Source organism: Brienomyrus brachyistius, unplaced genomic scaffold (genome assembly GCF_023856365.1).
Source record: "Brienomyrus brachyistius isolate T26 unplaced genomic scaffold, BBRACH_0.4 scaffold27, whole genome shotgun sequence".
In the NCBI taxonomy this organism is placed as follows: domain Eukaryota; kingdom Metazoa; phylum Chordata; class Actinopteri; order Osteoglossiformes; family Mormyridae; genus Brienomyrus; species Brienomyrus brachyistius.
Window position 1 is genome coordinate 1,251,873 of NW_026042306.1, and position 16,286 is coordinate 1,268,158.

At 44.6% G+C, this 16,286-nt stretch overlaps 1 protein-coding gene across 1 annotated transcript; it reads right to left on the minus strand.

Moving 5' to 3' along the window:
* Positions 1-5,135: 5,135 nt before the first annotated feature.
* LOC125720886 (DNA repair protein XRCC3-like) lies at positions 5,136-12,917 on the minus strand. Its single transcript, XM_048996792.1, has 7 exons — positions 12,773-12,917; positions 12,524-12,661; positions 12,190-12,402; positions 11,439-11,593; positions 6,807-7,019; positions 6,435-6,481; positions 5,136-6,279 (listed from the first exon to the last, which is right to left on the minus strand). Exons 1-7 carry the CDS (start codon positions 12,825-12,827, stop codon positions 6,009-6,011), a joined length of 1,092 nt encoding a protein of 363 aa, XP_048852749.1. The 5' UTR covers positions 12,828-12,917; the 3' UTR covers positions 5,136-6,008.
* Positions 12,918-16,286: the final 3,369 nt, after the last annotated feature.

Genomic DNA, 16,286 nt, shown 5'->3' on the forward strand with positions numbered 1-16,286 from the left:
CCTCGCCAGAGGAAAAAAATGGGGTATATATGGGGAGTGAGAGTATGTGTACAGCGTTCATTTCTGTGTGTCTCCATGTTGGGTGAATGTGTAAATATTTGTTTATGTGTGCATGAGGGTGGGAACGTATGCTTGTATATGTGTGTGCCTGTTTGTCTATACGCATGTGTCAGGTTGGGTCCTAGACTCCACCCGAAATAACATCTCGGGCTCTATCCCCCCCCGCCACACTCCCTGCCGGTGAATGTGGCCCCCGGCCGCTGGTGCGTTGGTGGTTCTCGTTGTCCGGGGCTGGGTGCTCGGGTGGGATCTGGCCCTCCTGGCTCTGTCGGGCCCTTGCTGGGGGGTGGGGGGGCCCTTGGATCTCTGGGCCCAGGGCCTGGTCTGCCCTAATGGGGCCGGCCGCCGGCGGAGCCTGCGGGCTCGCCGCCACGGCCCCCTGGGGCTCCTGCACTGTGGCTGCCGGATGGCCTCCCTCCGGAGCTCTCCTCTGCCCTCTTCTGGGTGAGGGATGCTATTCTCCCTGCGGTGGTCCTCCGAGGGCTTCCATGCCCTGGGGGGCCTCTGGATGTCTGGGGTCCGGGCCTCCTCCGTGTCGGCTTCATGTCCTGAGGGATGGGGCTGTGGCTCCCCACACACACTACTAGACATTTACATGGAGTAACCTTTTGAACACCGGCGCGCTCACAGATACAGGTGTGCACACAGGGGTACAAACAGGTACTCACAGACACATACAGGTGTACACACAGGTTATCACAGACACAAACAGGTGTACACACAGGTTCTCACAGACACACGCAGGTGTACAAACAGGTTCTCACAGATACAAGCAGGTGTACAAACAGGTTCTCACAGATACACGCAGGTGTACACACAGGTTCTCACAGACAGACACTGTCTTGATCGGCTGTTGCTCCTTAACATTCTCATTGTGATTCGTACAGATGTTGGTTGTTGTTTTCTCTCATCAGCAGGTATTGTAGCAGATTATCTGTGGTTTTCTTTCTTCTTTTCCTTTTTTTTCCCCCTTTTCCCTCCCTCCCTCTCTATTTCCCTTCTTCTCTGTTTTCGTCCTTCTGTCCCCCTCTCTCTCCCTCTCCCTCTCTTGAGGAAATAAATAAAAAAAGAATAAATAAAGAGAAATAAAGTAGTCCTCCGCAGCGGGGGGGTGGTGGAGGGAATATAAAAAAAAAAAATAATAAACATCGGGACAGGCCTGTCAATCCTATAGGTGACAGAGAGAGACAGGGAGTGAGCAAAGGGGTAAGGGCAGAAGCCATGTAAACATCGGGACAGGCCCGTCAATCCTATAGGTGACAGAGAGAGACAGGGAGTGAGCAAAGGGGTAAGGGCAGAAGCCATGTAAACATCGGGACAGGCCCGTCAATCCTATAGGTGACAGAGAGAGACAGGGAGTGAGCAAAGGGTTTAAGGGGGGAAGCCATGTAAACATCGGGACAGGCCCGTCAATCCTATAGGTGACAGAGAGAGACAGAAAGTGAGCAAAGGGGTAAGGGCAGAAGCCATGTAAACATCGGGACAGGCCCGTCAATCCTATAGGTGACAGAGAGAGACAGGGAGTGAGCAAAGGGGTAAGGGCAGAAGCCATGTAAACATCGGGACAGGTCCGTCAATCCTATAGGTGACAGAGAGAGACAGGAAGTGAGCAAAGGGTTTAAGGGGGGAAGCCATGTAAACATCGGGACAGGTCCGTCAATCCTATAGGTGACAGAGAGAGACAGGAAGTGAGCAAAGGGTTTAAGGGGGGAAGCCATGTAAACATCGGGACAGGCCCGTCAATCCTATAGGTGACAGAGAGAGACAGGGAGTGAGCAAAGGGGTAAGGGCAGAAGCCATGTAAACATCGGGACAGGCCCGTCAATCCTATAGGTGACAGAGAGAGACAGGAAGTGAACAAAGGGGTAAGGGCGGGAGCCATATACACTCTGGGACAGGTGGCCAACTTTGTATGGGGCACCAACTTTTCAGTCAATTACACTTTACCTTAGACAGGGGACACCATATTGACCGGTACTGCCCTGGGAGATCTAGTAAACCATACAGAGATCTAGGAGCAGAATAAAAACTTACCTGAACCTAAACAGAAGTGTAAATATTTTGTCTTCAGTTACCCATTTGAATATGAACAATTTAGACTTCTTGCTCATTTGAAGGTTTTTTCTGATGACTGACAGCAATATCGATTGTTTGGGAGGTTCTGATTAAATAAATCTAAAGGGATGTCGTATACTGTCTGCTGTCAGTAATGGTGATATGTGGGGCAACTTTTTGAGTCATGTCACCTGGCAATATTGCTCGGGCACTGATTTCCAACTGGACAATTTTGATCTCATTGAGCAACTTTTTGAGAGCAACTTCCAATCAGAATGCTAGCAGCCAATGATGTGACTGACTTCAGAAATATTCAACAAAAATGGCAATGAAAGTAGTAATGAAGCAAAGACAAGGAGCATCCATCCATCCATCCATTTTCCAAACCGCTTATCCTACTGGGTCGCGGGGGTCCGGAGCCTATCCCGGAAGCAATGGGCACGAGGCAAGGAACAACCCAGGATGGGGGGCCAGCCCATCACAGGGCACACTCACACACCATTCGACAAGGAGCATCTCCTTATATATTTTTACACTGGGAAGTTGTCAAGAGTAAACCCAAAATCTGCAATTTAACCTGTAATTTAGACATTGAATATTTTAACAACAAACAAATTTATTTTTATATAGCGCATTATCACATTACATTGTCTCAAAGCACTTTACAGCATCCCCACCCAAAGCCCCCAGTGAGTAAGCCATAGGCGACAGTGGCAAGGAAAAACTCCCTAGAAGGAAGAAACCTTGGGAGGGACCAGACTCAAAGGGGGAGCCCATCCTCCAGGGGCCGGCAGGGATAGTCAAATAACAATTAACAAAATGCTAACTGCCGTTAGTTGACAAGAGCTCCAGACTTTCTATGGGATCCAGTTACCTGAGTGTTCTCTTTTAATAAATGCAGGATAGCTCTTTTTAAAAAAAAAATTTAAAAAAAGCAAAAGCTGTAAAAGTTTCAGCGCCAAGTTTTGTTTTACCTGTCTCCCTGGTAATCAAGGCCATACTTACAATATATATTGGGGGGGGAAACATCCCACCCAATATTCATATGTACTCACAATATCCCCCCAGTATATATTATAATTACAGTTCTCAACTTTTGTTCACCTTGATTAGTTTCCATGTGTCTTACCTGGTTGCCCGTTGCCAGCAATATTGCTTATTACCCTAATAAAAGCCAGATCCCAATTTCAGGACATTAGCCAAACAAAATGATTGTCTTTTTAAAATGGGGGCTTGCACAAGTGGCAGTGACCAAGACAGGCACCATCTACACAAAATGAGGATGGCATTGAATAGCAGCCAGGTTCCTGGGCTGGCTGACAGGCTGCTGAGAGCGGTCATGTTTTCCCACAGTGAGAAATAAATTATATGCGCAAATTTATTTGAACAGTGGCTTGTCCAGAATCTCATTCTACAACCAAGGGTATTCAAATAATGTTGGCCTGACCATTGTTCCTATAATAGTGTCTGATTTCCTGGGAAAGCTTTCCATTAAATACTAGAAGATTGTTAGTGGGATTTGCTGCCATTCAAATTGAGTATTAATGGTGTGTTATGAGGGCAGAAATCTGGCAAAGTGGCTTGTTGGTAAGATGGCGTCCTATGATGGCACCATCATCACTGACACATACAGGCATTTTGCTGGAGATGCAGCACAGGACATAAACATGCAACAGGAATATAGTCAGTCCCTGGGTTATGAACAGCTGAGTCACGGACAACTCACACTTATGAAAGGACTACTATAAAGTCTATTATATTAAAAATTCAGTCTAAATACAATGGTTAATAATGAACGCATATACCATTTTGTGACGCTCGTAAAAACATGCTTCATGCTTCAGAGACATGTCAGCTCAAGGTACAATGCAGTACCATAGGTAGTTACTTTTATTACTACTAGATATGCACTGACTTTATCGACCAATTATTTACCGCCGATATTTCCCTTTAAAAAAGTGACCCATAATGCTTTGCACACCTGTGTACTAAACAGTTTAAAAAAATTCTGCTGTGTGGAATTAATGTTATCGAAAACAACATTATATATGCTTTTTTGCAACCATTGCTCTGCTAAAATTTCATGAGGATCTACTGTTAGGTTGAAGAAACTGTTATTAATCATTTGTTATCATTTCTGTATAATCAGCAATGAGTGTAAATATGTATATACATTATTTTGTTTTTCTTTACCTTCATAATTTAGATTATATTAGTTTATACGTATCCTGAGCACGTGTTTAAATAGTTGTCCACCTGAGTAAAACCAGAACTTCTTCTTACTCTCACAGTCCTTTCTTTGTTCTCACTCCAAGACCCCTGCCCCCCATCGACTATAAATAAAGGTGCCAAGGGGAACCACCCTTTGTAACACATTCCTTTGTAGCCTAGCATGCAGAGAGTGTGGTTACCCTTGTGCAAGTAAAACTCTAAGTGTGTTGTCTCGTAATTAATTGTGTGTACAGAGTTGGAGTGGAAAGCCTGTCGCTTTCTCCAACATATACTGTACTGTAGTTTGGTCCTGTGTGCAGAGTTGGAGTGGAAAGCCTGACGCTTTCTCCAACATCTACAAAAAACATTTCAACACAATAAATCTTATTGCTCAACTTAAGGTAAGAATGAAAAGTATGAGTCTCTAAAAAACAAATCCATTCCAATAAAGGAGGCTGCAGTACTGCCTCATAACACTAGTCCATCAGAACTGCAAGCATTTGATAGCAAAAGAAAATTCAGTGCAGACTATGAAATCAAGATATTACTAGGAAAATCATTTTCTAGTTTATCACACTCGATCACCCCTTTACTGTCACAAATGTTTTTGTATACAGTAAATATTTACTTTTTCATATTTTTGGAATGCAATTTATTATTTTTTATTTGGCTGGTGCGTCCCTTTAAATTTTAATTTAAGCAGAACCTCCCAAACAATCGATAATAGTCTCAGTTTTCGAAATGAACGGCTGTCAGTATCGGCCAGAAATTTCCTTATTACTTTGTAATAATAATTATCACCATCATCATAATATTTATGTACTGTATTATTATTTTTCTGGATTGAAGAGACATAGGAAACGGATCTCATTTATAACTGGGGGACTAACTGTACATGCATGCAAGTCCCCTTGGAGTCAGTTCATCAAATTTCTTTACTTTTAGGTCTCATTTTGTGAGTATTTCACTGTTGACCTCATATAGATGTTTACATACAGAAAAAAACCCACCATTCTTTTGAATGTTAACCTTAAGTCTGAAATTAAACCGTCAATAAAGTGCTACAGATTTCTGCAGAAAGACATTTAGAGTAACACCTCTTAAAGTAGCTTTTTATTATAACCTGGGATTAAAACATGCCTATAACAAATACGCAATATTTAAAAGTGCATTGTGGCACAGGATATTTTATATTTTCAAAAGAAAATCCAACCCTTCAAAAGACCAGAACAGTTTAAAATAGATAAAATGACAATAGAAAAATTCCTTGAAAATCAAGTAAACTAATGCCACTTGACCATGCAATGGGAGCTTGAGGGTGCAATTCTTCATCCTGGTCTCCCAGTTCCATCTGGTCCTGTTGGATGCTGGGACTGTTGTCCCAAAGGTGCTGTGTGCATCACTATTTTATTCAGACTTGTGAAAGTCATAAATATTTGTATCAGAAAAAGTGCACTTTAGTTGATGCAATAAATTTCAACATTTCTTACTCTTTCTTCCAGGCAGTCTCACTAACATTTCCTGTTTGGCTCTTTCCATCTTGCTGTCTGTATTCCCAGGAGAAATGACTACAGTGTCCGCTCCACTGATTCCACCTGGTGAGTTACTGGAGGAGTTGAGCCCTCAGTTACCTTGAGTGTCAAGACTGCTGGCAGTCATTGAGAGGAGCCTCACCGATGACTCTACACCTCTGTTTTTCCATACAGGTCCATGTGAGATGACACAATGTGGGCAGAGTCTGGAGAGAGTACTCCTTTCACACCCTCCTCACCAATGTGGCAGAGGCAGGATGCCCGTGGGAGGTGTGGTGCATACACCACCTCCAGTCTTCGGGCGGCACCAATCCCTGCCCCAAGGCTGGGGACACCCCCCAGCCGTCTCATCATCAGCCGCACCAGCAGCTGGTTTGCCCAGGCCATGCCTAGGGCAGGTAGTACAGCGGACTCCACCAGCCTAGGGGTACAGAAAACATCAAACTGAACCATCCAAGCACGCAAAGGTCAGTGCTCTGGTGTTCAGAAACTCTCTATCTTGTCTGATTAAAAACCACCCACAACAGACAGTTGTGGTTGTCTCTTTGTACATTATGAACGGGCAGCCACACTCACCCACAACGGAATTGTGATGCATCACAGTGCTCTACGACATCTGTCACCTGGGTACAGAGCAATAAACATTAGCTTAAATGAAAAGTAAAAGCACCACTACACATGAACTCATGATGCGTCTACAGCAGGGTTCTCTAACCCCGGTCCTGGAGAGCTGTTGTCCAGTTCTATTCTACCTGGCTTCTGATGAGCCACAGCTATTCCTGGTATTTACATGAGAACAGGTGTGGCTCATCAAAAGCCAAATAGGATTAAAAAACTTACTTAAAAAAACCTACTGGACAGTAGTTCTCCAGGACCGGATTTGGTTTGGTTTGCAGCATGTACTTAGCAGGCATATTAAAGAGTATTAATGAGCATCTCTTCCGCTACCTGGTTAATGCAGAGTACCGGTGCATTGAAGGAGTGACTCAAGTGCTGGAGAGTACTGGCTAAGGCCACTAGGTGGCGGGCCCTCTTTGAAGACTCCTCTGCCGTGAACTCACAGCGGAAGAGAGCAGCAACTGAATCCAGGACCACCAGCCGTGCCAGTCCACGAGCCAGTAGGATAGGTACACGCTGGGAAAGGCAAGTCTGCAACACTCCCTGGTGGAACACAGATGTCATTACTGAATTTTTTAGGTTTGGGGACACCCTGGATGAGATGCACTCCCCGATCACACACAATCACAAATTAGAGAATCCTGACTCATCCCTTTAGACTGCATGAGGGAATGAGAGTTCGGGAGCAAAATGGTGAATTCCACAAGCACAGGGAATCAAATTACCCTGAATATATGAGGCAAAAGTGGGGACCCTGTTCCATGGAGGGCCGGTGTGGGTGTGGCTTTTTGAGATGACCTCTCAGTCAGCCAATAATACTGGGTCCCCAGGACTGGAGTTCAGAACCACTGCTTTATTATTGGCTGATTGAGAGGTCATCCCAAAAACTCACACTTGGGGCTGTCATGAACATGTCGCGATATAATTGAGATTATATGCTGCATGTGCAATCACCAGGGCTTTAAATGACTCAAATGAGCTTGATGGGCCGAATGGCCTCTCGTTTGTAAATTTCTTATGTTCTTATGATGCGTGAAACAATTGTCCAGATGCTGACTTTTCAGAACTATATGGACGTTTCCTTACACACAATCTGGTAAGCAGATTCGGAGCGTGCCTAAAATATTGAGGCATATTGTGATGCCAAAAGTTATTTATCTGTATAAATTCAGCATGTTCTTATGTTTAATGAATGTCAACCATCCATCCATCCATCCATCCATTATTTTCTGCTTGATCCGAGGTTGGGTCGCGGGGGCAACAGTCTCAGCAGGGAAACCCAGACTTCCCTCTCCCCGGGCACTTCATCCAGCTCCTCCGGGGGAATTCCAAGGCGTTTCCAGCCAAGAGACATAGTCCCTCCAGCATGTCCTGGGTCCCCCTTCTCCCAGTGGGATATACCTGGAACACCTCACCAGGGAGGCGTCCAGGAGACATCCTAAGCAGATGCCCAAGCCACCTCATCTGGCTCCTCACAATGCGGATATCCCTCCCAAATGACCGAGCTCATCACCCTAAGGGAGAGCCCAGCCACCTGGCGGCCGCCTGTACTCGCCATCTCGTTCTTTCGGTCACTACCCATAGGTGAGGGTAGGAACGTAGATCGGCTTCAATCCGCTTGTCGATCTCCCACTCCATCCTTCCCTCACTCGTGAACAAGACCCCGAGATACTTAAACTCCTCCACTTGGGGAAGGACCTCCTCCCCAACCCAGAGAGAGCACTCCACCCTTTTTCGGCTAAGGACCATGGTCTCGGATTTGGAGGTGCTGATTTTCATCCCAGCCGCTTCACACTCGGCTGCAAACTGCTCCAGTGAGAGTCGAAGGTCACGGTCCGTTGAGGCCAACAACCATATCATCTGCAAAAAGTGACCTAATCCTGAGGTCACCAAACCGGACACACTCAACGCCCTGGCTGTGCCTGGAAATTCTATCCATAAAAGTTATGAACAGAATGACAAGGCCCTTAGCAAAGGGCAGCCCTGGCGGAGTCCAACCCTTACCAGGAATGAGTCCGACTTACTTCCGACAATGCGGACCAAGCTCTGGCACCGGTTGTACAGGGACCGAACAGCCCTTATCCAGCCTGGCACACCATACTCCCGGAGCACTCCCCACAGGACTCTCCGAGGGATGTGGTCGAATGCCTTCTCCAAGTCGACAAAACACATGCAGACTGGTTGGGCAAACTCCCACGCACCCTCCAGGACCCTGCCGAGAGTATAGAGCTGGTCCACTGTTCCACGGCCAGGGCGAAAACCACACTGCTCCTCCTGAATCCGAGGTTTGACAATCCGGTGGACTCTCCTCTCCAGAACCCCTGAAAAGACCTTACCAGGGAGGCTGAGTAGTGTGATCCCCCTATAGTTGGAACACACCCTCCGGTCCCCCTTATTGAAGAGGGGGACCACCACCCCGGTCTGCACTATATGCTTGGGTCTGCCAGGTCTGACCGGCTTCCTCCCCCACCAGCGGAGCCAACCCACCGCCGTGGTGATCAGTTGACAGCCAAGTGAGGCACGATCATCGAACTGTGGCCTAGGGTGTCCTGGTGCCAAGCGCACATATGGACACCCTTATGCTTGAACATGGTGTTCATTATGGACAATCCGCGATGAGCACAGGAGTCCAATAACAAAACACCACTCTGGTTCAGATCGGGGGGGCCTTTCCTCCCAATCATGCCCCTCCAGGTCTCACTGTCATTACCCACATAAGCATTGAAGTGCCCCAGCAGAACAAGAGAGTCCCCGGGAGGAGTGCTCTCCAACACCCCTTCCAAGGACTCCAAAAAGGATGAGTATTCTGAACTGCTGTTTGGTGCATAAACGCAAACAACAGTCAGGACCCGTCCCCCCACCCGCAGGTGAAGGGAGGCTACCCTTTCATCCACCGCGGTAAACCCCAATGTACAGGCGCCCAGCCAAGGGGCAATAAGTATGCCCACCCCTGCTCAGTGCATCTTCCTGTGAGCAACTCCAGAGTGGAAGAGGGTCCAACCCCCTTCGAGGAGACTGGTTCCGGAGCCCAAGCCGTGTGTCGAGGTGAGTCCGACTACATCAAGTTGGAACCTCACAGCCTCGCGCACCAGCTCAGGCTCCTTCCCCACCAGAGAGGTCACATTCCATATCCCTAGAGCTAGCTTCTGCAGCCGAGGATCGGACCACTAAGGTCTCTGCCTTTAGCCGCCGCCTAACTCACATCGCACCCAACCCCTTTGGCCCCTCCTACAGGTGGTGAGCCCATTGAAGGGGGGACCCACGTGCCTTCGTCAGGCTGTGCCCGACCAGGCCCCATGGGTGCAGGCCGGGCCACCAGGCGCTCGCCATCGAGCCCCACCCCAGGCCTGGCTCCCGGTGACCCGTGTCCGTGCGAGGGAAAACGGAGATCCATGTTTTTACTCATCATAAGGGGTCGCACTTCGTCTGTTTCCTCACCCAGGACCTGTTTGCCTTGGTTGACTCTACAAGGGAATAAAGCCCAAGGCAACATAGCTCCTAGGATCATTGGAACACACAAACCCCTCCACCACGATAAGGTCTCGGCTCCAGGAGGGGTTTAATAAATGTGTCAGAGATTAAACTGCAAAAAGTACCACCACACCATCACCATCTTTTTAACTTTTTCGTCCACAATATCTCTTCTTTCAAAAGATGCTGTGGTTGCTCAGCTGTCCCTTTCTTCACTGCCACTTCAGTGCTTATTGCTTCTATGATTTACCAAACCAGTAGTATGTAGTATGCTCTGCTAGCTGAATTTAAAGAATATAACGATATGCCGAATTTATGAAGACTGCTGACTGTTATGCATCACAAAATGTGTCTCATTATTATTATAGGCACACTACTAATCTGCTTACCAAATTGTCGGCGTAAGCAACCATCCGTATAATACCGAAAAGTCGGCATCCATGCAGATGTTTCACCTGTCATCTAAAGTTATGTTGGGTATTGCACATGCTCCCTATAATCGTGATTACATCGCCATGTGATTGCAACAGCCCTACCCACACCCACACCGCCCCTTCATGGATAAGGTTCCCCACCCCTGTGGTAGAAGGTACAGGGCAGTCAGACTGCATACTGCCAGACATGGGAACAGTTTTTATCCCAACGCAGTAACCAGGCTGAACCAGGCACTAAAAACTCTCACTAAGGACTCACACCGCCCATGTACTGCACCATCATATCTTACCTATTTGTATAGGTACATATTTATTAACTTTTTCATCATTTTTACATGTTGCTTACATATTACATGTCTTGTGTTCTGTTTTCATTGCTCAGGGAATTGCTATCCCAATCTCGTTGCACTGTCCTGGAGAGTATGTAAGGGATGAACCACAACGAGGTGTGTGAAAAAATAAACAACAACTTGGTGTAATGTGCCAACTAAGATGGAGTTAATTATATTTGTATAACCGCACGCCTAAAAGTGATTTGTCCTACTTATACCACAGCTAATGAATTATAATAGAATAAATGTCACTGTTAATTTTTCAGAAGGAAATTGCAATTAGCATTTAATAATGTTCCAATGTGCTCATAAAAATATGGTACCTATAAGGATCAGGTATTGTATTTTGAAAAACAAGGAAAATTTTTTCTATCAGAATGACTGCTTATTTCTAAGTAAAAAGTCACACAGGTTTTTATATTAACATGTTCAAGCAACCATTAAAACGCATTAACATAAAACTGTTATTAGACTGTGGGGACTACCTGTGCGGCTACACAAAAATAATCACCCACGTGACATCTTAGGACCAATAAGAAAAAGTATTTCCCAAGCTGTGGCATAACAATACAGAACTGAATCTTGAAACTATGCCAGCCCCTTGCGGTATATACTATAAATAAAGTTCTAGGCAATATAGAACATGCTAGTGATAGTCTAACACAATCTTCAGCAAACGACTCACAAGGCCCGAATGACACACAGAGAGGCTGCTGCTGCCTCACCAGGTCTGCAGCGTGTTCAATATAGATGTTGTCACTGAAGCAAAGGCCATGCAGAAGGTCTGTTGGCAAATCAGGCCTGAGCCGAGGTTGCTGGGTAATGAGCTGGTGGAGCCGCTTGATGGGAAAGGCATCTTCTGTGCAGATGTAAACAGCCCCTGTGGTGCAAGCACACAAATGTATTTAAATTCAATTAGATGTCAGATGAGATAATGATGACATTTAAAGATGATGATACAGTTCAAATAACGTACAAGATTCAGGATTCACAATGTTTTATAGGTCAAATGTCATTCCATTTTAACTTACGTTATTGCATTGCCATTTTTGATTTGGATGCCATATGAATTTCACATACCTTCCAGAGTTCTGAAAAGATTTTTATTTAACAGAAAAAAAACTTCCTTTTGCAATATAACACAGAGTGCTTACTTATGTGCTGGAACTTTAACCATTACAGTACTATGGCTCAAATACAGCTCAATGGAAAGCTCTTTTTTCAGAGTATGGTTAAATTGAATTGATTTTGCATAAATGTAACCACCCCATTAAAATTCCAACATGAAATTGGGGAAAGCATCCAAACCCCTGTGCTGTATGGCAATTGTACTACCCACTGAGCCACTTCAAACAACAAATTCAGGTCAAATACTTTAAATGCTGATACAACTGCAGGGCATTTCATCTGGTCAAAAATCATGTTTTTAACAGCTATGGTGCTGACAGATGACACTCTCCACTTCAGTAACCTTACCCGAACCCAGTCCCCCATGCACCTGAGGGTACTGCACAGACAGGCATAGCTGCAGGCCAATCTGCGTCTTCCCAGCGCCGCTTTCCCCTGCTAGCTCCGTGATACCGCTTAGCGGGATTCCTCCGCGCATCAGACAGTCTAGAGTCGGGCATCCCAATGTCAGCCGGTGACGAGGCTCCAGATCCGGACACTCTCCTCGATACAGCTGCAGTGCTACATTACATACGTGAACTTTTAATACTTCCCGTTAAATGGCTAATTATACAAGCGGATAAGCGCGACTGTGAGTCATATATGTCGAATCAGCGAGCTGTGTAAAAACTTTGGGAAGTACCAGTAACTGGCGGCGACTTTCGGAAGGCGACAGCGACAGCGGCTTGCAAACGCTGCACGTCGGACATGGAGAGTCGCGTCAGACGCTGCAGATCTGGACCCGACAGACCCAAGATGTCTCGCGCTGATTTCAAGTTCGCTGAAGGAAGAAAAACACAGAACACAATAATTAGCATTAACATGCAGTGATATGCACAAATAAAATCAGATCTCAAATATTGGTAGTATGAGCCAAATGCATGAAAAATACCCTTCTTGGCCGCACTTATAATTCTTGGGTTTAACTCTAGCTGTCTGAAGTCCATCGTTTTCAGCAAGCTCAAAAATAAACTCACTTAAATATCCACGAACACCATCGTTAATTAACTCTGTAAGGGTAAGCTTCCGCCCATACAATATTGTTCCGTTTCCGCTGTCAACTTTTCAAAATAAAAGCCCTGAAACGAAACCGAAATAACAGTCCGTTTTCTCACGTTCTCTGGATATTTCTGGAATAATGCACTGGTGATGCTTTAATCAATGAAGAAGAGCACAGACAACATAATCTAGTTATTACTGTCAGTAGGAAGGTAATAATTGTATTCCTTGGACATTTGTGAATACATATGCTTTTAGCACTGGTGCTTTGCTAGATAACTTAAAAATTTGTTTGCTTTTTTGTGATGTCAAAAGCTATTTGAACTATTTATTACTGCTTTCAGAAAAATATATGGATAAAGATCTATATCTGGTTTAATTTTCAGAAAAAAATGAAGCAGGAACACTGTGGCAATAAAGGAAGGAAATAGCAGTTGTTAGTACAATAACTCAAAATGTATTTCACAAATCTTTTCAACCTTTACATAGATGCTATAAGGTTTAGGTAACTGATCAGACTTCAAGACAATTTCACTTAAATTGAAGTAGCGCCACATAGTTATAGCAAACAAATGGCCAACTCATACAGGTAACCTTGGCAGCATGATAACTCAAAATTTATTTGGCAGATTTTTTTTCCAAACTTTGGAGTCACATTGTAAGGCTGAAAGTCTAGAAGTTCTGGAAATTTTGAGACAAATTACATCAAAATTGACAGCAAAGAGAAGAATGAGATAACAAGAGGCTTTTGCATCTGAACCAGAGGGGAACCAGTCTATTGGGGAGGTGTATGTGTAGAGTAGTTGAGGGATTTTTAAACTATGAACTGGGGGGGCAGGGAGGTTAGTTAAGAATATAGGTGGGGAGAGACGGAAAGCTCCAATTAATATTTAAAGTGGGCTCTGTAAAAGGCCTACCCTTTGCAGTCTGTATTTAAACGGCAGGAGTATTAGAAACAAAAATCATGATTTAGAAGCTTTAATATTATCAGCCACTTGCGACAGTATAGGAATAATTGAAACATGGATCAGTGACAATGATGGTGAAGAATATAATATGGATGTAATATGGAAATACGTTGTTCCGTAGAGACCGGATAGGCAAGAAGGGAGGTGGTGTTGCAGTATATGTAAAAGAAAACTTGCAGGCAAGGGAGCTCACTGATAAAAATAAAAGTACAGAAGCTGTATGGATAAAACTAGATGCTAAAAACTTAAATGGCCTAATTGTTGGTGTTTGTTATAGAGCACTTAATGTAACTGCAGAGGAAAGCAGAATGTTATATAATGATATCAGGATTATAACTCATAAAAAAACGATGTGGTGGTTATGGGCGATTTTAATTTACCTGGGATACAGTGGGACACTGTTTCTAGCTTTTCTGTAAACGAACTTGAGATGGTGGAATTAGTACGGGATTGTTTTTTTACTCAGTTTGTTAATACCCATACCAGGGGAGAAGCCCTTTTTGATCTTGTTTTCTCTAATAACCAGGATAGGATTGAAAAATTTGAGGTTTTACAACCATTGCATGGTAGTGATCATAGCATGGTTAAATTCAAGGTTAATTTTACTGTCCGAAGAGCAAAGTACAAAACAAAAGTATACAGTGTTAGGAAGGCTAACTTTTATGGTATGAGACGGAAACTAGAAACTGTAAACTGGATGGAGTTAAATAGCAAAACGGTTAAAGAGGCCTGGGAATTTTTTTAAAGCACCTTGTTGCAAGTGCAAGAGGACTTCATACATGTTTCCAACAAAACTAAATCTAGGAAACTGCAATGAAGGTGGTTTACTAAGGAAATTAACTACAACGGGATCTTGATTTAATTAGCGACTGGGCTGATACCTGGCAGATGAAATTTAACATAGATAAATGTAAGGTAATCCATACAGGGAGCAGAAATACAAAGTACAGATATTTTTGGGTTCCACTGAATTAAAGGTAGCTGATTATGAGAAAGACCTCGCTGTGTATGTTGATGCTTCCATGTCCCACTCTCACCAGTGTGGGGAAGCAATAAAAAAGGCCAATATTGTGTGCAGGTTTAGTCACCATACCGTAAAATGGACATTGCTGCCTTGGAAAGGTTGCAACGTAGGGCTACAAGAATGATTCCTGATCTTAGAGGAATGTCTTATGAGGAGAGGTTGGCTGAGCTAAATCTGTTGCTCATTAGCCTTGAGCAAAGGAGACTAAGGAGGGACATGATCCAGGCATATAAGATTCTAACAGGTCTGGATACTGTTCAGCCAAATGGCTATTTCAATATTCAGTAGAACTTGTGGCCATAAGTGGAAATTAACAGGATAACATTTTATAATTAATTTGACAAAGCACTTAGTTAGTGAGAAAGCGTGTAGTTAGACTATGGAATAGTCTTTCTTTTACCGTGTGAACCTGCACCTGGACTCTTGGAGATAACTACACTGAACAAAAATATAAACGCAACACTTTTGTTTTTGCTCCCATTTTTCATGAGATGGACTTAAAGATCTACAATTCATTCCAGATACACAATATTACCATTTCTCTCAAACATTTCTCACAAATCAGTCTAAATGTGTGATAGTGAGCACTTCTGCTTTGCTGAGATAATCCATCCCACCTCACAGGTGTGCCACATCAAGATGCTGATCTGACATCATGGGTAGTGCACAGGTGTACCTTATACTGCCCACAATAAAAGGCCACCCTGGAATGTGCAGTTTTGTCTCACAGCAAAATGCCACAGATGCCACAAGCATTGAGGGAGCGTGCAATTGGCATGCTGACAGCAGGAATGTCAACCAGATCTGTTGCTCGTGCATTGAATGTTCATTTCTCAACCATAAGCCGTCTCCAAAGGCGTTTCAGAGAATATGGCAGTACATCCAACCGGCCTCACAACCGCAGACCACGTGTAACCACACCAGCCCAGGACCTCCACATCCAGCAGGTTCACCTCCAAGATCGTCTGAGACCAGCCACTCAGACAGATAATGCACGGCCCCATGTTGCAAGGATCTGTACACAGTTCTTGGAAGCTGAAAATGTCCCAGTTCTTGCATGGCCAGCATACTCACCGGACATGTCACCCGTTGAGCATGTTTGGGATGTGCTTGACCGGCGTATACGACAGCGTGTACCAGTTCCCACTAATATCCAACAACTTCGCACAGCCATTGAAGAGGAGTGGACCAACATTCCACAGGCCACAATTGACAATCTGATAAACTCTATGCGAAGAAGATGTGTTGCATTGCATGAGGCAAATGGTGGTCACACCAGATACTGACCGGTTCTGAGTCCCCAGACCCCCAATAAAGCAAAAAACTGCACATTCCAGGGTGGCCTTTTATTGTGGGCAGTATAAGGTACACCTGTGCACTACCCATGATGTCAGATCAGCATCTTGATGTGGCAC

Bases quoted from the DNA above. Each gene is read 5' to 3' on its own strand.
- LOC125720886 (XM_048996792.1), bottom strand. From the start codon at position 12,827: ATGGACTTCAGACAGCTAGAGTTAAACCCAAGAATTATAAGTGCGGCC. The intron at 11,594-12,189 runs GTAAGGTTACTG...CTTGCACCACAG, and splicing joins GCATGGGGGACTGGGTTCGG to GGGCTGTTTACATCTGCACA. The intron at 6,280-6,434 runs GTGAGTGTGGCT...CTGTACCCCTAG, and splicing joins GCATCACAATTCCGTTGTGG to GCTGGTGGAGTCCGCTGTAC.